At 41.5% G+C, this 20,638-nt stretch overlaps 1 protein-coding gene across 3 annotated transcripts in view; it reads left to right on the top strand.

The window, feature by feature from the left end:
• Positions 1 to 20,638, top strand: part of DNAAF11 (dynein axonemal assembly factor 11) — a 72,024-nt gene that overhangs the window by 15,326 nt on the left and 36,060 nt on the right. For all 3 annotated transcript variants that reach the window (XM_082721282.1, XM_082721283.1, XM_082721284.1), the window contains 4 exons: positions 6,361 to 6,533; positions 8,920 to 9,122; positions 15,336 to 15,527; positions 18,256 to 18,333. In XM_082721282.1, the coding sequence (XP_082577408.1) occupies positions 6,361 to 6,533; positions 8,920 to 9,122; positions 15,336 to 15,527; positions 18,256 to 18,333 (646 nt within the window). The remainder of the gene's footprint in view (positions 1 to 6,360; positions 6,534 to 8,919; positions 9,123 to 15,335; positions 15,528 to 18,255; positions 18,334 to 20,638) is intronic.

A 20,638-nucleotide genomic window follows, 5' to 3' on the forward strand; every position in this document is an offset into this window, starting at 1 on the left:
ATTCACTATACACCTGGAAATGGAATTGCTGGGTCGCGTGGTAACCCTCTGTTTAACTTTTTAAGGAACTGCCTAACTGTTTTCCAAAGCAATAGCACCATTTTACATTCCCACCAATGGCTACCAAGTGCTCCAACTTCTCCACACCCTCGCCAACACTTGTGATTTTATGTTTGTATTTATATCTTTGTTTTTATAGGCGCCATCCTGATGGGCGTGAGGTGGTGTCTCATTGTGGTTCTGGTTTGTGTGTACCTAATGACTGATGATTTTGGGCATTTTTTATGTGCTTATTGGCCATCTGTATACTTTATCTGGAGAAATGTTTATTCAGAACCTTTGCCCATTTTCTAATTAGGTTGTCATTTTACTGTTCAGTTGTAAGGCCTGTTTATATATTTGGGATAGTAGAATCTGGTCAGATATATGATTTGTGGATACATTTTCTCATTCTGTGGGTTTTCTTGTCAATTCTGATGGTGTTCTTTGGTGCATAGTGGTGTTTTCTTAAATAGTTTTATTGAGGTATAGTTGATATACCAAACCTGCATGTATTTAATGTAAACAGTTTGTTGAGTTTGGATATTATGGACACACTGTGAAACCCATCACTGCAGTCAAGGTAATAGACATACCCATCACTTCTCTTTAATCTTATATCATCTAGAACTCTTTCAAATGGATTTTTCTTGTACTAGATTGATCTTCCATTTCTCTTACTCTGTATTCCTTATTTAAACCTCTTTGTCTTGTTATTCTACATTCTGGAAGGTTTCCTGTTTTACTTTGCAGGCTTCTATTTTGTGCTTTTATTTTATTTTTTTTTAAATGCCTGGTAACACTTGGTGTCTGTTCATAATCATGATGGATTTGGCTGATTAGGTGTCTGGTGCAGGCTCATTCTGTGGTTGTGAGCTTCTGTTTCCACATCCGGCCTCTCACTCGGCTGGCAAGGCTACTGGGGGCTCTGTGAGCGTGGGTAGGTCATGGCCACTGGCAGGCTTGAGTCTGGAGTACAGGAGCATGAAGCAGAGCCAGGCGAGCTGCTCTCCCACCCCACTCCCATCTGCCAATAACTAAAATTAGGAAGACTTTACTTAGGGTATGGTGGATTTTAGCCTGTTTGCCTCCTAGTGTAGAAATGGGTATTTTGGTGACTCTCAAGGTTATACAGCAACAAGATGTAATTATTCATCATACGTTCCGAATTTTCATCCTCAAAACCTAAAATGCTGTCGTGATCAAAGGCCCCAAAGCCGTCTTCAGTGCTGGAACTGGGAAGATTCTGTCCATCATGCGCATTTTTCTGCATTAGAAATGCAGAATTTCTCCTCTAGCCGCCACTCTATAGCCCAATGCTGCAGTCTCATGTGAACAAGTGGAATAACAAAATTTATTGTGTATGCATGTTTTGTGATAGTACAATGTCAGTCTGTAATGTCAGAGAAATAATTAAAACTCTCACTCTTGGGCGCCTGGGTGGCTCAGTGGGTTAAGCCGCTGCCTTCGGCTCAGGTCATGATCTCAGGGTCCTGGGATCGAGGCCCGCATCGGGCTCTCTGCTCAGCAGGGAGCCTGCTTCCCTCTCTCTCTCTCTCTCTCTGCCTGCCTCTCCATCTACTTGTGATTTCTCTCTGTCAAATAAATAAATAAAAAAATCTAAAAAAAAAAAAAATAAAACTCTCACTCTTAGTTGGTATGTTCAGGACTTGTTTTGGTTAAGAAAGGATCTTGGGAGAGTTGTTTTCCTGTGTTTTGCTCTTCTGCCACGAGAGGGCAGCATCGTCACTATTGTCTTTTTGAGCTTTGGGAACTGTAGTCCGCAGCCCTCTGCTGGCCTCTACCTGGGCACTTCTTGAGAGCGCCACCTTACAGCTCTAAGAAGGAGGCACTGGGTGCAGGGTAGTTTGAGGAGGTGTTTGAGGGGATGGACAGTAGGGAGGGAGGAGGCTGCAGATCTGTCTGCTGGTAAGTATGAACTCTGTTTAGGGTTAAGGTCAGAGGAGGAAGATGACTCGTCTCACCCACTTGAGTAATTCTCAGTATAATTTTAAAGATAACATGGATTTTTGCTTGCTTATTATTTTGTTTTGCTGGCTGGCAAAAACGAGCTAGCATACTTTCTCCTCTGTTTTGGGTTCACTGGGATATGATATATTGCCTTCTTTTTCTATCCCTCTTCCTTACGCATTCTAACCTGGAAGGAGTGTGGGTTTCTCAGGGTGTGAGGTTCCCCCTGGGCAAGTCAACATTGTCAGTTGTGAAGACCTTCTCACCACCATGAGCCATTGAGGTGGATCGTCGAAGAACAGATGGACTGTGGTCCTCAGCTGAAGGAAGGAGTACCTAACTCCAAAGAAGAGGCTTTCTCAAGCCCGCCAAGTTCAGCAAGAATTGTTTGTTAGGATGACAGATGGGGTTTACTTTCTTATAGATAGGCCAAGCAGAAGAACAATTAAAATTTATCATTTTGAAAAATATAATGAACATTTGGAAGGTTCTTCATCTACAACATTACAGCAAAATCAAAAATACGTAAATTTTTGAACATGTTGGAGTCTTGTGTCACCGTTTTCTTCCTTTTGTCCTTCCTTCTTTCCTGTTCTCAAAATATGCGGAGATGACTTAGGATATAATCCATTTTGCATACACAAGAGGGCAAGAACCTGAGCCGGCCTGTTGGTAATAGGATTACAGTGGACAAGAAGTAGGTGGGAAGAATGTGGGGGTTGAGGTCTGCAGGGATTGATGACTGATGAAATGAAGGGGATTAAAGAACAATTTAGGTTAACACTCAAGTTAGTTATGACTTGACTTTTGGCAACTGACACCAAAATGGTGATGACATTAATAGGATGTAGACATCAAGGAGGCAGGAAGGCTGTCTTGAGGAGTGGAGAGTGAGAGAAAACATGAAGAGTTCATTTTTAGACACATTGAATAGGATGTCTTGTAGGCATTTGGAAATAGGAGTATGACATTCAGTTCAATGGTCAGATGTGAGATTATTGTTCGGGACTCATCAGAAATTGGGAACATGACTGTTGTCATCAAGAGAAACATGAGACAGAATACTGGGTCGAGGATGGAAATCTGGGATATGTTACCATTGATGGAGCGCAAAAGTCTGTAAAGGGGACCAAGAGTAATAAGCTGAATTATAAAAGAGAACAAGGAAAGATTAAATTTTAATTGTTCTTCTGCTTGGCCTATTTATAAGAAAGTAAACCCCAAGACCACTGAGGCATTTCAAAGAGAATTTATGGTCGGTTAAGAAGTGTACTTGACGGGGCGCCTGGGTGGCTCAGTGGGTTAAGCCGCTGCCTTTGGCTCAGGTCATGATCTCGGGGTCCTGGGATCGTGTCCCGCATCGGGCTCTCTGCTCAGCGGGGAGGCTGCTTCCTCCTCTCTCTCTCTCTGCCTGCCTCTCTGCCTACTTGTGATCTCTCTCTGTCAAATAAATAAATAAAATCTTAAAAAAAAAAAAAAAGAAGTGTACTTGACATGGGATGCCTGGGTGGCTCAGATGGTTGGGTGTTTGCCTTTGGCTCAGGTCGTGATCTCTAGGTCCTGGAATTAAGCCCCACGTTGGGCTCTGGGATGAATAGGGAGTTTGCTTCTCCCTTTCCCTCTGCTTCTTCCCCTGCTTATTCTCTCTCTGGTCCTTCTCTCTCTCTCTCTCTCTCTCTCTGTCTCTCTCAGGTGAATAAATAAAATCTTAAAAAAAACAATGAAGTGCACTTGATATGATGAGCAACAGGTGATTTATGGAATTTTTGAATCATCTATTATACACCTGAAAATAATATAACACTGTATGTTAACTAACTTGAATTAAAACAAGAACTTAAAAATAAAGATAAAAAGAAAAACAAAATAAAGTTTTTAAGAAAGAATTCATGGTTGGGGCGCCTGAGTGGCTCAGCGGGTTAAGCCTCTGCCTTCAGCTCAGGTCATGATCTCAGGGTCCAGAGATCAAGCCTCGAATCAGGCTCTCTGCTCAGCAGGGAGCCTGCTTCCCCCTCTCTGCCTGGCTCTCTGCCTACTTGTGATCTCTCTCTCCCTGTCAAATAAATAAATAAAATCTTTGGGGGAAAAAAAAAAGAATTCATGGTCAATCGTGCCATAAGCATCGACTGTTCTAGTGACATAATGGATTGAGAGGGGTCTGTTAGATTTATCAACATGAGGATCTCCTTTATCAGCTTTAGAGGAGCGAATCTAGTAGAATATTGAGGGTGGAAGCCAAAACCAATGGGTCGAACAATGAATGGGGATGTAGAAAGAACCAGAGCATATCGATGTAGGCTGGCTTATAACAATAGGCATTGCCTACTTCTGGTTCTGCCTGCCTCTGAAGATTCACTTCTTTGCCCCCAATTTTTTTTTCCTGGAATGTCCATCTTTTTTCTCCTTTCTCCATATTAGACAAAATCTTTCTCCATATTTAGCCCTTTATCCTGAAGTCCTGGCTCAGTAACTTGGTCATAGCAGGGACTGGGGAATAACTCCTGAATGAAGGGATGAATGAACCCAGGAATAGATGACTCGAGAGTGAGGCCCTCCCTCTGGAAGCACTAATGCAGAACGATCTTATTTGGAATATTCTGGTTTGGGATATGACTAGATAGGAAGAAAACATGGAATTCTGGACAAGGTGGAGTCAGGTGCTAGCATCAAGAAAGAGTAAAGAAGAGAGAAACAGTAACATTTAATGAAGCTGGTTCCATCGTATAGCCTTTAACAATAAGAACCTTGCCCAAGGTGACGTGATTGCAGAGCTATGAACCCACCTGAATCAAGATCATACTGGTGAGTTTACTGTATCAGGAACCAAAGTTTGCCCTAAGTTACACAGCCCCAAACAACAACAGAAAAGCAAGATAGAATCAGGAAGCCTATGGGAGGGCCGGAGCATGTAGACATTTGAAGAAATGGTGCACAGCAAGGCAGGGCTGGGTTTTCAGCTGGAGATGGCTCTCTAGGTATTAATGGATGCAAACTCTGCCAGGTGGATCCAACAAGCGTGAGCCAGCCACAGGAAGACAGCCTTCTACTGAACCTAGCTCTCAGAGGCTGCTGTGTAAATCAGATCAACTCTTCCTAAATCCACACCGAGGAACTGCAAACTTTTGCTCATGGGAAAGCAAGCATCCTTCTTCCCCCATAATTACATTGTCCAGCATAATCCTAAGAGTGCTTATTGGGTCATTTCTCATCCTAGCTAATGTTTGCTGAAGCTCTTTAGGTGACAGGTACTGTGCTAAATACCTCACCTGAATCATCTTACATTGTCTTTATAGCAACTCCTGAGCTGGGTACCAGTGCTGTTTGTAAAACTGCAGAGGCAAAGGCTGCAGCCTGTAACTTATCCAACATCACACAGCAAGGATGTGACCAAGATGGAATGTGAACTCCGATCTGCCTAATACTAGAGTATTCCTAACTCTCAGGTTCCCATGGGATGTGAGGAAAGGGAGTTGATTCAGATTTCTGTGGCATCCAGCCCTCTCTACAATGTAGGCGGATGGGGCAGATCTACCGTCTTTGCATCCGTGACTCGTCCTTTTTCTGTTACTCCTCTGAGGACCAAACTCTAACTCTTTACTGTTGTTGATACCTCCAGTACAGTTCCTAGTGGTCTTGGAGTCATTCTGTCCCTTCAGTGTGACTTTGTAAATATTAATTCTGATGCCTAAGGTTTATGAAATGCTATGCCTTTTGGAGACCCCTCCCACCATCACCCTTCATGGAGAGATGTGTCCTGCCCACCTGGCAAAATCCTCAGGACAGAGTGCTGGTATCCTCTCTAGAAGGACCTTTGTTCTGATGTCGTGTCCTCTCTATTAGCACAGGGTGACCAAATCCGCATGTTACCCAGCCCAGGGCTTGCAGATCGGGCAGGGAAAGTGATTTCCCTTGGCTGGAGAGACAAGGGGAAATGCACATAGAAAAGCGAGTCAGGGGGTTCCTGGGTGGCTCAGTTGGTTAGGCAACTGCCTTCGGCTCAGGTCATGATCCCAGAGTCCTAGGATCAAGCCCCATGTCGGGCTCCTTGCTTGGCAGGGTGCCTGTTTCTCCCTCTCCCTCTGCCTGCTGCTCTGCCTGCTTGTGTTCTCTCTCACTCTGTCAAATAAATAAATGAAATTAAAAAAAAAAAAAAGAAAAGCGAGTCAGGGCTACCCTTTGAGTTGGTATTTCTGAAAACGTATTTCTTGGTAAGCCTTGTAATTAATCATCATACTTAAAATATTGCAACTGTTGTTCCTGCTTTGAGCTGTTGTACACATTTCATTACGAGTGTGATTTTTTCTTTTTTTTTTTTTTTTTGCTCTGTTTTCTTTTCACTTCTTTCCACAGGATGCGAATGGCTGACAAAACTCGACCTGACTGTAAATTTCATTGGAGAGTTGAGCAGCATTAAAACCCTACAGCACAATATCCACCTGAAGGAGCTCTTTCTCATGGGTAACCCGTGTGCTGACTTTGACGGCTATAGGCAGTTCGTGGTGGCAACCCTTCAGCAATTAAAGGTATGCTCATATTAATGATGCAGAAATCTCAGAGAAATGAAAACAAGCAACGTGTTATATTGCATGTTTATTCACAGCATTGTCAGGGAATGTGTGGTTTTAGAGAACGGAATATTCCAGAAAATCAGAACTAATCCTTCCGTTTACTGAAACTTTGAAGTTGTTTTAATGGATTTAATAAACTTTTGGAAAATAAATACATTTCTCCTTTCTCATTCAAAACACAACAGGGCTTAGCTGAACTATTTCTTGATGAATGCAAACATAGTCATGGAGGGCATTCATCATTGCTAATAGCAAACTGAGAGCTGAAAGTTTTTGAGGTGATGAGCTGTGTACCTCTGTATAGCATTTTCTTAAACTACTGTGCTTCTACAACTTTCTTGCATTGATTTCCCTTAGCTCATTCTCTCTGCTAGTGGTTCTCAGACTTTGCTACTCTTTGGAATTCTTCGGTGGTGTTTGCTGAGCCACACCCCAGAGTTTCTGATTCATTGGTCTGATGTAGCACCCAGGATTTTCCATTTCTAACAAAATCTCCACTGGCACTGATGCTGCTGGTCCAGGGACCTCACTGGAGAGCCTACGCTCTATGTGTTAACCTGTTATGCCGTATCTCCCCTCACCTAATGTTTCTGAAGCCTGGGGAAAAACAGATGGTTTCTAGAGAAATCATGTACCTGATTATATTCAACTAGTAATGCTAATTTTCATGTAATTCCAAGAGTTTCTGACCTGCATGAGTCCCATATGCTTCTGCAAGAAAATGCAAGAATGCATTGACTTCGTGATAGGCATTTTCTTTTATTCTCAGAGGACATTGTTTTTAGACGGCTGTGTTCTGCATAGTCGAGGTTGATGGATTTATGGAACACATTTCTTCTAATGTAATTTTTTTTTTTTGATTAAGAGAATGAGTGACTCAGGTAATTGAATCTGGAATATATATTTAGAATAAAATGATATATTAGCTCAAGCATAACCCAAGCTGATCATCATTATATGCTGACGTACTAAAAACATGAATGATGAGAACCAGAATATCATAGAAATGGATCCTGTAGCATACCACTGTGAGCCACTTCCCTGGAAGCATGCAGGGGCCCCTGTTGCCACTGTGCATTCAAGCCGGCAGCTGTGACAGCTGTTGGCCAGGTGCCTGAAACCTGCAGCCCATGTGAGTCCTTATATCCAGAATGTACTACAAATTGTTTTTCCAAATATCAACATTATAATTTTGACATATAATTTCACTGATCCTGTTTAATTTTTTAAATTTGTGTTTTACCCAATCTTTGTATGATTTTCCTTTTGTCTTTGTTTCCTACTGTTGTGATACTGAGTTGCTATAAACATAGTAGCTTAAAACAACACAAACTTGTGCTCTTACCATTCTGGAGTCAGATGTCTAAAATTAAGGTGTTGGCAGGGCTGTGTTCCTTCTGCTGACCTCAGGGGAGAATTCATTTCCCTGCATTTTGAGCTTCTAAAAGCATCTACTTTTTTGAGCTCATAGCCCCTACCTTTATCTACAAAGCCAACTGTGTATGTCTTTTAAGCTCTCCCTGACTCTGACCCTGACTCTTTCTTCCTGATCTCCTTCTTTCCCTATAAGGACACTTGTGATTACACTGGGCCCATCCAGATAATTGTTCCAATATTTCAGCTTGGAAAATCACCATAAAAACTCCAGATATAAATAATGACTGTAACAGTTAACAATATAGTGTGTTCGATTTTGTTGTTAAGGTTAGAACACGTGCCTGTTTGTATTAGAGCCCAACTTTGTGTAACATACCAGGCCCTTTTTTGTAGAGAGCATTTGCGAAGTGTCATTGTTATACTTGGAGCTGTGGTTTGACTTGAGGATTTGGCGTTGCTGGTATAGTGCCAAGTTATAAAATCAATATATTTTGAGAGCTTGTCATTAATAATTGGTTTCAACAGAAGATGTACCTATTATTTTACCAGTAAAGATACTTTGTAACTCGGGGCGCCTGGGTGGCTCAGTGGGTTAAGCCGCTGCCTTCGGCTCAGGTCATGATCTCAGGGTCCTGGGATTGGGTCCTGCATCGGGCTCTCTGCTCAGCAGGGAGCCTGCTTCCTCCTCTCTCTCTCTCTGCCTGCCTCTCTGCCTACTTGTGATCTCTCTCTGTCAAATAAATAAATAAAATCTTTAAAAAAAAGATACTTTGTAACTCTTAATTGAACTAAATAAATGATTTTGATCAAAATTCCTGATGGTTCCCATTAATTACTATGCTTATCACTATGGTATACTACTTATTGTTTCTAAATTCACAATATTCCAATCAAAGTCAACTTGGGGCTGATTCATATTGTGACTTTTGAATAATTGTACCATGTTGCTTGTTTTTTATTCAAGTGGTTGGATGGTAAGGAAATAGAGCGATCAGAAAGGATTCAGGCATTGCAGAATTTTCCAGTAATTGAACAACAAATCAGAGAGCAAGAGAAAGCTTATTGCCTCAAAAGAGCCAAAGACAAGGAAGAGGCTCAGAGGAACCTGCGGGAAGAGGAGGAAAAGGAAGCGAAGGCGAGAAGTTACCTGGGCTTTGAGGGACAGAGGTATGCAGACATCAGTGCTACTTTACGCGCAACCGAAGTATGAGAGTTTACTTTCTCCTCAACTTTGGTTAAAAGCAGCAAACTATTCTCACTTCCCAAAGTGTTCACGGTATCATATTTCAGATGACTGATTTGAAGAGTAAATTGTGATGTGAATTTTGGAGGAAAGAGTGGGAACGTCTCATTATTTGGGTCAATTCTCTGAGGTTTTTTTTCCTTATGAAAAAAATGCCTTTCCAAGCTGGCAAATTTAATTTGCATTTAAAATTATCCTGCAGACAAATCTCTATAAGATGTACAGGAAAGATGAATGAACAGGTGTACTTTGATTTATAATAGTGGGGATATTTTAGAAAAGTTAAATGTAAGTCACATTATTATAAGTCAAATAATTTTGATTGCATCATAAAATATTCTGTTTTGTGAATTATATAATGAATATATTTTAATGTGATTAATAAGCCTCTAGATTGGTCTTTTATACAAGCATGAATTTTTTACACTTGTTTATTTTAAATGGATTGCAGCTATAGTCAGTTGATTTGATTCCATATAGTGAAAGCTTTAAATATTTTGAAAGCAGAATCTCTTAATCTTAGAAAATTATAAGATATTCGAGGCATAAATAAATGTTTTGAAAATTAATAGACACTATAGTTCTTCCCAGATTTAATAAATATCAATAGTTTACATGTTTGCTTTGGATCTTTTTAAAAATAAGAAATAAAATATCCCCAAGAGTCTAAGCTGTTTTCTTTTCATCTTCAGTGGGTTTGCCATCCTGAAAGTTAAGTGCATATGTGGTATATGTGATCCCATCCGTATATATATGAAATATATTTATAGTGTAATTATGCTTCCTTGAACAAGAGTGGCTGTGTGTGTGTGTGTGTGTGTGTGTGTGTGTTTTGGCGTAAACAATATCTTTCTACAACTTTGCTCTTCCTTCAGTGTTACGTGTTGGAAATTTTTGCATAGAAAGACAAGTAGAGCTATTGATTCATTCTAACTGGGGAATAACATTCCACTGGATGAATAACTCAGTTTATCTCCGATGGTGATGTTCAAAATATCTGACAGCTGGTAACCCGTTGGCCCTGCTGGATCAGAATGTGCACTGGCTCTCACTGCCTGCATGGCCCTCCTGGTGGAACTCAGCAGGAGATCAGCCCCGGCCAGCCATCCCTCATCAGATGGTCATTTAGATTGTTTCCCTGCTTTCATTTCCTTCAGACAATGTTGCACATGTCTCCTCCCGCAGGTATGAAAGCTTCTCTAGCGTGTTCAGCAGAGACGTTTCCACATCCTCAATTAGGAGATTCCCCCCCCCCCCCGTATATTCATTGCCCAATTTTCTTGTTTGTTTTTAATTTTTTAAATTCATTTGACACAGAGAGAGAAGAGAACAGCATGGGGAGCAGCAGGTAGAGGGAGAGGGAGAAGGAGGCTCCCCACTGAGCAAAGATCCTGATTCGAGACTTGATCCCAGGACCCTGGAATCATGACCTGAGCGGAAGGCAGCTGCTTAACTGACTGGGCCACCCAGGCGCCCCTCATTGCCCAATTTTCTGAACAGCATTAATTTATACGCCTATATCAACAGTATAGGAGAGTTCCTAATCCTTGCCAAAACTAGATAATATGATGTTTAAAACACAGACCAATCGGGGCGCCTGGGTGGCTCAGTGGGTTAAGCCGCTGCCTTCGGCTCAGGTCATGATCTCGGGGTCCTGGGATCGGAGTCCCACATCAGGCTCTCTGCTCAGCGGGGAGCCTGCTTCCCTCTCTCTCTCTCTGCCTGCCTCTCCGACTACTTGTGATTTCTCTCTGTCAAATAAATAAATAAAATCTTAAAAAAAAAAAAGAAAAAAAACACAGACCAATCGTGTCGGTTGTTAAATACCACTTAACACTTTATTTAACTTGCATTCCTAAAATTATTAGTGAGTTTCTGTATCTTAGATGTCTGCCTCTGTTTTTATTGGCTATCCATAGTTGTTCTCTTCAGGTCCTCTGCCTATTTTAACTAAGTTGTAAGGTTTTTTCCTTATTGATTTGTAGTTCTTTTATATTCTAGGTGCAAATTCTTTAGCAGTTACGTGTTTTGCAAAGATCTTCTTCCAGCCTTCGAATTATCTTTAATTTTTATAAGTGCTTCTGTTTTATAGAATTCAAAAATAGTAATGTAGTTGTTTATTTTTGTATTTTTTGGACTCGTTTGTGGAAAATTTCCATTACTCCAATGTCTTATCTGTCTATGGGGAATTAACCTTCGACTACAGTGTGGGGTAGGGTACCAGTTGTTTTCCATCTGGGTAGCCAATTGTCTGCGCCATTATAAAGATGCTATTCTTCTGATCTGTAACACCACCCTTACCATGTACCCTCTACTCATGTACTCATGGGTCCATTTCTGGGCTCCCTAGACTGCATCATGGATGCACCTTCACATGGTTTTAATATCTGTAGATTTATGGTAAATCTTGATATTTGGTAGGAGGTATTCCCATTTTTCAAATTAATCTCAGCTGTTCTTAGCTCTTTAGTTTTCTGTAAGTTTAGAATCTGCTATTCAAATTCCCTAAAAATCCCTAGTGTAATTTTGATTGAAATTGCATTTAATTTATATGTTAATTAGGGGAAAGTTGACATCTTCCTGACTTTGATCCTTCCTTGCTGAACTTTGAATAGTTTTCTCTGTTTATTTAGACCTTCTTCTGAGTCCTTCAATAAGGTTTTGTAATTTTCTCCATAGAGGTTTTACACCATTTTTATTAGATTTATTTCCAAGTATCTTGTAGATGGGATTTTAAAATACTCTTGTAATTGGTTCCTGCTGTTGTATAAAGAGACAAAAGATTTCTGTATACTGATACTGTATTAAGCAATCTTGCTGACCTTTTTAAAAAGATGTGGTATTAGTCTGTAGGTGATCCTGTGTTTTCTATATAGAAGAACAAACTTTTTTTCCCCCAATAAATGGCAACTTAAAAAAATGTTCCAATCCTTATCCCTCTGCTTTTTTTTTTTTTAAATTTTCTTTATGATGCCTGCTAAGGCCTCCAGTATAGAATGGAATAGCCACAATAAGAGTGAGAATCTGTCTAGTTCTGACTGTAAAAAGAATCTTTCCAATTTCTCATCATAAGTAAGGTGTTCACTGTGAGGTTTTGGTAGAGTTAAGTAGGTGTCCTTTGATTACAAATTGATGAAGATCTGTTATCACAGATCCTGGATCTTACGAAGTACTTTTTTGGCCTCTTTTGTGATAGCCATGTTTATCTGTTAATGTGTTGACTCACATTAATAAATTTTCCAATATTAAGCCATCCTTGAATTTCCAGAATAAATTCATTTTTGTCCATGGCATATTTTTAATAGATTTCTGCATTCATTTTGCTAATATTTTACTTATAATATTTAAACCTATGTTCATAAGTGAGTTTATGCTGTAATATTCTTTTTTCATTGTATTTTCCCCAGTGTTTTGCATCAAAGCTATAATAGGCACATGAAATGTGTTGGGGGTCATTTCTTCTTCTTGGTTTATACAGGTTCACAAATGTTTAAAATGATTTGTTCTTGTGTTGAGTAGAAGCCTACAGCTGGGGTTCTTGCAGGTGCCTACTTGCTTCCCGACAGGACTGACTGGTTCCTCCTTCAGCCACTGCTCCTCTGACTGCATTCTGCCTATTTGGACAGAAACCCAGAGGTTCTGGAGGAAGGTCATCAAGATAGTGAATCATTAGCCTAGTCAGAGAGAGTAGGGGGCTACTCCACTTTCGAGACTGTAAGAAGAAACGCCATAAAGATGCCAGGGCTGCAAGAAGGGAGACAAGCATCTCATCCCTTGACTAGTTCTGAAGCCTGTTTCTAGCCTCGAGAGAACTGAAGAGATGAGTTTTGTCCTGGAATAGCCTAGAGCGGAAGGGTCAAGAAAGTGGGCATTAGTGGCTTCAGTTTATACTCCACGCATCTGTCATGACAAGGGTTTGTGGCTATCCCATGGGCCAAGTACATACAGTGGAAGGAACTGTACTTGAACTGTCTTTGAAGGGCTGCTGTCCAAGAGAGTGGTAGGATTGAGAGTGTGGGGTGGATGTCAGTGGCAGAAGCTGAGGCGTTGTCACACATGACCAGCTGGATAGGGAATATGAACTTGGAAGGCTATTCTAATGTCTCCAAGAACCAATATACGTGCCTACAAGAGAAAGACAGTAAGTGGGCATCAGCCCTGGAGAGGGAGCCAGCAGCCAAGGTCTAAGAGCATCTGTTTCAGAAGATGCATTTGCCTCCTTCTCCCTATCTGTTGTCCCAGGCCCAAATTTCTGAGGTCAGGGGGACCTGAAGAAGCCAGTGAGGTGGGAAACAAGGGGAAGGAGTAGATGAGCAGTGATGGGTTGGAGTAACCTATGCCCCTTTCCGCATGCGTAGGCCAGTCATGAGCTGGGTGAGGGGAGGAGTTTGGAGAGGGAGCGGAAGGGCTTCAACTGGAATGGAAGTAAAGTTTTATTTAAACTGGAGGCCTTTAACACCTTTAGCTGAGATGGGACTGTGCTTGGGGGGACTTCAGGCTGTGGGATGTGCTTGGGAGTGGGAAGAGAGTTCTGAGGGCACAGCTTTGAAGGAAGTGGCTGAAGAGCACATTGTTTGTTCGTATCCTAATGAGCTCAGTTTGCTTCATCACCCAGCTGTGTGCATTTACATGCATTTTGCTTTTGGAGACTTGAGTTCTTTAGCTGATATTTCTATAGTTTTCCTTAAGTGCAATTATTTTTATGTTTACTATTTTATTTTACATCGCAAAAGATAAAAGTGAAACAATTAGTCACTTTCCAGCAAAAACAAATTCTTTTAACTGAAAATGGAATCAATTATTTCAGTGATGATTACCTAGAATGTTGGAGAATATTATAGATCCCCTTAATAGATTGGCTTTTCAACACCATAAAGAACTATAGCTATACGGCGAAGCACGGCGAAGCATTTGTTTTCAGCAATTTGCATTATTTTGCTTATTAAACTATATAGTTACATTTTGTAATATGTAACAAAGTGTAAGCAGAATCTTACTCTGTGTTCTGTTTATACTGTTTAAATTTCCCATTCTAGTGTTTTTGGTCCATCTCTTCAAATCGCATCTTATCTGAAGGTCAACTAAATGAGCCTTTGATGTCATCTCATTTCTGTACCAACAATAAAATGTAACATTTATGAGTACTTAGTGTTTGCCATACTTGGTGCTGAAGGCTTCCTGTGGATTTTTTCATGTAATGTCATTTTGAAACAGAGTTTATGTGGCAGGGCAAGGTGAGGGGAGAGAATCTCTCAGTGTTTACTGTTTGACTGGTGTCATTTTTCCTCTGCTAGAGTAGCATCTCCTGAAAATAGTGTCATTTTCTGTGCCTGGCACACAGAAGGTGCTCGATAAATATTTCTTGAGTCCACACTGAATGAATGCCATATGCCCCATTTGATGTCATAGAGAGACATCATTTAACTCTGACAATCCACAGAACATGAATAAAAAAGAGAACACAGCACTGTTACCATCTAAAGCTATGATATCAGAAGTGATCTATAAAAGGCCATACCACGGAAGAGCCTCTATATCCCACTAGGCAATTTTGGAGATAGAGAATCAATAAAGAACCTGGACATAATCTGATCTAATTTGCCTGTTGGAAAGATTTCTCTGAGAGCAGTGTGGGGGGTGGAACTGAGGAGTGCCAGAATGGAGGTGGGGTCATTGGGAAGGCCCAGTGGTCCCTGAGTTTGTCTGATCATCAGAGCCTCTTGCAAAATATCATAAAACACAGATTCCTGGGCCCAGTCCCACATCTATTGAATTTCTGGTGGGAGTCTAGATATCTGTACTCTTCATAAGGCTCCCCAGGTGACTCATGTCAGCCAGACCTGGGAGCCCTTCTGTCTGATCACTGCAGTGTGACACGTGTTAGATGATAAGGGCTTACCCCATTTGGGGCAGTACCTTTGTCTACCTTGGCTTACATAGGCACTCTTTCTGAGATGTTTTGTCATTCAGAGATCGGGCGCGTTCAGGGTGGTATGGCTGTAGACATGTTTTGTCATTCAAAGGTAAGAAGATAACTTATGAAAAATGTGTAAGAGATTTAAGGGACAGTATTGAGCACAAAACTCCATGATACCCAGTATTGGTCTTACATGCTCTGGATCTATTTGTTCTTCCAGCCCCTTTTCAGTAGAGGGCAGCTGCCATGTCCAGGCGCCAGAAGGACAAGAAGGGAAATGCAACCAAAAAAAGTCCAAGGACAGTGAAGATGACCTGGAATTCTGGAACAAGCCCTCTTTGTTTACTCCTGAATCTCGATTGGAAACACTTAGGCATATGGAAAAACAGCGAAAAGACCAAGAAAAATTAAGGTATTTAATTTTTTCCTATCATTGAGAGAGATGCAATGCTCTCCAAGGGATTATATTTTCATGACTGCACATGATTTTACTCCTTAACTGCATTCAATCTTTGCTAGCCATCACACATTGACTTTGCTTTCAAGTTCAGCTCCCTGTTGCATTGTATCTACTAACACTTGTTAATATCAGACTCCCTTCCTTAGGATGTCATGAATGATGGCATTTTAGGTAGTTTTGTTTGGATGTCTTTACTTTTTTAACAACTTTCAGTGAATCAAATACAAGTATGGCCCTGGTTAGAGATAATGATCATCACACCACCGAGAAAAAGGGCAGTTTGTGGGGTAAGTTCCTTTGCATCTTATAATTTGCGAAATTAGAAATTTGTTTCACTGGGCATTCTATTTTCCTAATACAACTCTCTTAGGCACTCCACCGTATGCTTTCACTTCTGAATTGTTTAGATATAGCTTGATGATTTGTTAGAAGCTAGAATGCTTAAATTGTTATTCTCAGAGAGGCTTTTTAAGAGCTAAGCCCTATGTCATTTCATGTCATTGCTCAGGCCTAGTATATAAAATGTGCCACTTATGGAAATACTTCTAATTCCTGTGCCTGGGAATGGGATCATTTAACTCTGATACACCGCTGTCTGCGTGGCAGTTATGACAGCGGAGCACAGTGTCTTTTCCTGTGATTATCGACTGAAAGCGAGAACCTAAAAGACTAAAAAAGACTTTTAGCAATCGCTGCTTTCATGCCATTTTGTTCATTAGCTAGATGATAGGGAGGTATCAAAATGAGAATTGAATTTTACCCAAAATTCTTGTTATAAAATATGGTAGTCTGTACACAGAGAGGCCACCCCATGCTTTGGGGAGAGCACTGGAATAAAACGTGAGCTCACATGCTGACTCTGCCGCTTACTGTCTGTGTGATGCTGGGAATCACCTAACTGCTCATCTGTTTCCTTATCTGCTAGACAGGGATTCTCATCCCTGCCTTAATTCCCCTGCTGTGTTGTTAAGACAATCATATGAGCCAATGTGTAAAAGTACTTTGTAGACTTAAGAAAGTTCTGGAATGAAAGTTTGACATGTTTTTTTATAATATGTAGTATCTTTCCAACATATATGCAATGTACATGCATAGATACATATCATATTTATGTATGTGTGCATAGATAAAATGTCCATATATTAAAGTATATTGTGTAATACATTGGAATGAGCCTGAAACCAGGAAACATTTTTTTTCTCCCCTAACAGCCTAAAATAAAGTACAGCTAAAATGGATAGAAATGCAAGTCACTCCATACTGTATGCGCTAGTGTACTCAGTCCCCATGGTCCCTGGGATGTTTGCCTCTCCTGGATGTCCCTTAATTGTCCTGGGTCATGGAGAATAATGCGGTGCATGGACATATTAACTTATTGGACCTGGGGACCCAGTTTAAGATGCAGAAAAATGTGCATAAATTTACATTTTAAAATAAAGTTAACTGATACAAAATCTGTATTAAAAAAGGAGAAATTCAAGGCAAAGAATTGCCTACAGTTCCATTTACTAAACACATTTCTCCATCTGGTCTTCCAGAGCTTGTCTATGTATGCCTTAGGAAGTTTGTATAGATCTTCGGTAATGTTTAAATAGCTAGAACTTACATTCTGCACTTTTCTTTCATGCTATCCCATGAATCTTTCCCTCTAAACCATTTCTTTTCCTCTTGTCTGTACCTCTTTAGGTAATGAGTGTTAGCAGGCTGGGGTCAATCCCACCAGAGCCTTCTCTACCCTCTACAATAGTATACATCATCTCTGCAAATGTATGATTTAGGATCTTTAAAAAAAAAAAAAATGGAGGGGCACCTGGGTGGCTCAGTCACTAAGCATCTGCCTTTGGCTCAGGTCATGATCACAGTATCCTGGGATCCAGCCCCACATTGGGCTCCCTGCTCCACCGGAAGCCTGCTTTCCCTCTCCTAGTTCCCCCTGCTTGTGTTCCCTCTCTCGTGGTGTCTCTCTCTGTCAAATAAATAAATAAAATTCTTAAAACAAAACAAAACAAAAATGGATTTATATTTTATGAATTTGTGCTCACTAAATACATCATCAACATTTTCCATCAATTTTTTGAGCCGTAGATAAAGAGCGAACACATTTTTTAACAGCTGCAACCTCTTTTATAGCATGAACACCACCGTGGAGCCCATGACTCCTCCACTGAAGGGCATTCATCATAGTTCTGGGGTTTGGCCACTGCTAAGACTGTGATAAACATCCTTTTGCATAGATTCTAAAGTATTGGTATTTTTACTTTTATAGAATACAATCTACTTGGCATTTTAAAAATGACCATTTTAACTAACGCAGAGATGTAGACACAAATGGAGAATTGACAGTTATCTGGGAAAATAATCATAAAGTAGACTGATCGAAATATTCATGGATATTTCACACAAAGGAGGGATTCCACCCCCCCCCCTTTTTAATTATTTGCCAAATTGTCTTGGTCACATTTTTGCTTTACAGATATAGATGCAATCATGCAGAAATCTGGTTTGATTGTCAATTCCCAGCATAACATTAAAAGAATGGGCTTCAGAACAGTGAATTGTTGATGTGTTCACAGATATCTCATCAATTTCTCTTAAACTGTTTCACAAAAATATTCCTTTTTAATTCTCTTTATTCTTCTCTCCCCCCATTGCCCCTTGTTCTATCCATCTCCAATCCAAGCGAAAAGAAGAAGAAAGTGAAACCACCCAGGATTTTGATCACTAAAGATGGGAAGGCCTTGAACGTAAATGATCCCAAGTACGTGAGACCAAAGAGATGCTGTAAGAAGCAGAACATTTGCTGGTGGTCATTATGATGATTTTCACTTGCAGGTTTGCTGTGTTGAGAATGTATCTTAAATGCTCTTAACAAGCCTGATGAGCCTAGTAAGAATGTCACTGCGCGTATATTTGAAAGCAGAGCATCTATGATGTTTTCAAGTACATAATGTTATATTTTATTTTCTTGGCACTCCAAACATGATCTTGACATATGGAAATCCTAGTTATTTATATATCCCCTGAAACTTTGGACCATATCCAGTTTTCTGCCTGAAAATTCCAAGTGAATTATTCTTATGTTTATTGATGTTTAAAGCTCTGCCCTGAACAGGGTGGCTGGGACTATGGTACCTCTCCTGTGTGTGTGTCTGCTTTCCACTCTGGGATATGTCTCCAAAGCACTGGGGGGCTAAGGAAAGAATCTGATATAGATACTTCAATGACATTAATTAGAGAAGGAAAGTATTCAAACCAGAAATCCTCAGGTCTAATAATATCTACCCTGTCTGGCTGTCTTAAAAGTCAAAACTAGAAAGAAGGCCAATAAATAAATAAACAGATAAATAGATAGATAGATAAATAAATAAATAAATAGCCTTTCGTGGCCAAACACCCTTTGGACTAAATCTCGTTGGCTTCATTTCATTGCTCAAAGGCTGTCTGTTTCCCGTTCGTTTTCTATGTGAGGCGCAGGAGAAAGGGACTGTCTTGAGCATCCCCAGGCATCATTTATTCCGTCCGCCTGGCGATCTCGTGTGCCAGGCACTATGTGTTTTTCATGGGTTACAAACCTGAGCTTGAGAGAGGTGGAGTGACTTGCCCAAGCTAATGGATGGTGTGTCTGCCTTGCTCCTGCTAACCCAGTTCTAGTGACTTCCATGATCAAGCTTATATCTGCCGCACAACACCTTGCTTCTTTATCCTGGAGAAGTTAATGTAGCGTAAGACATGACATGAGGATACGGCAGTGACTGTGACAGGTGTCCCCATTCATTGAGCTCCGAAATCTAGTTGGAAGGCAGTCTCCCTTCAGCCTGTGGCAGGGCCTGAGGGAGTCTCTCAGAGCTCTCTGGGACCCCGGTGAGACCACCTCTCCTCACACCACACTCACCACTTCACCTGCCCCGACTGCTAACTCTGGTTAGGGGGATCCGTGAAGAACTGAATACCTCCCACCTGCCCTACTACCACCTACTTTCCGTCCTGCCGTGGTCACCCTTCCTCCCCGTCCTGGGCCGTCCGTCACCTCCCAGAAAGTTAGTCCCTTATGGCTCTGTACACCTCTCCATCCACCTCATTCTCTTCCTCCTGCCTGACCCGTCCTTCCCTGCTACCATGCCCTCTGGAACTCGGGCCTCCTCAGCAAAGCCTCTATCCTCAGCCTTTTCTCTCAGCACGCCTTTTATCCTCTTTCATGAATGGAAGCTAAGGATTCTGCCTCCCTTATTCTCCGTAGGACATCTACCTCTAGGAGAGCTGTACCTCTTAGCCACTTTCAGACCATTTCTCTTCCCTTGCCCAAATATTCCCAGCCCCCCTTGGAGCACAGGCCATCTGGATATACCACCCTTGCCCTTCTGCAGTCATGGACTACTTCTGCCCAATCCTTACGCTTACCCTCCACCCTCTCACCGCAGAAGACTGTTGCGCGCAGACCAGTGTCTTTGTCTCTGCCCTTCCTCCCATCGTCAGTCGTGTGACTTCGCCCTCGATGGAGACTACCCACCCCAGCCTGGGCCTTCCTGGCCCTCTACCACCTCACTCCCCGCCATCATCTCCCCTGCAGTCCAGCCACCCAATTCCCTTTTATTCTCAGATTTGCCATCTTCTGTATCTCTTCCACCTCTGGAATCTTCCCTTGAGTGTCCCACTGGGCACCATCCCCTATGCTCCTGGGGAGCTCTGTGCGCTCCATAATCACCTGGCCCATGAAGATCAAGAACCATTTCATCTCCTGGCTTTCTGCCTGCCCCCTGCCGCTCATTTTCTCCCCTTCTGTCACTCTGCTGCGGTTTGATCGTTCGTCACAGAGATTCGCTCTTGACATGACCTTCAACTCTCGTCCTTCTTTCCTTCCCTCCTCATTTCAACCCCATTTAAATCAGACATGCCTTCCTGCACTTGCCCTCGTGCATGCCTGGAGGAAAACTCCCAGCTCCCTTGCTGGTCTTACTGGATATCCACGACCCTGGACCTCCAGTGGACTTCCGGTGGTCATACTGTGTTTTGTTGGTAATTCACTCGTGCGGTCTCCCATAGGCTGCTCTCGCCCCTTTTGTTCC

Source organism: Mustela nivalis (genome assembly GCF_964662115.1).
Source record: "Mustela nivalis genome assembly, chromosome: 2".
Taxonomy (NCBI): Eukaryota; Metazoa; Chordata; class Mammalia; order Carnivora; family Mustelidae; genus Mustela; species Mustela nivalis.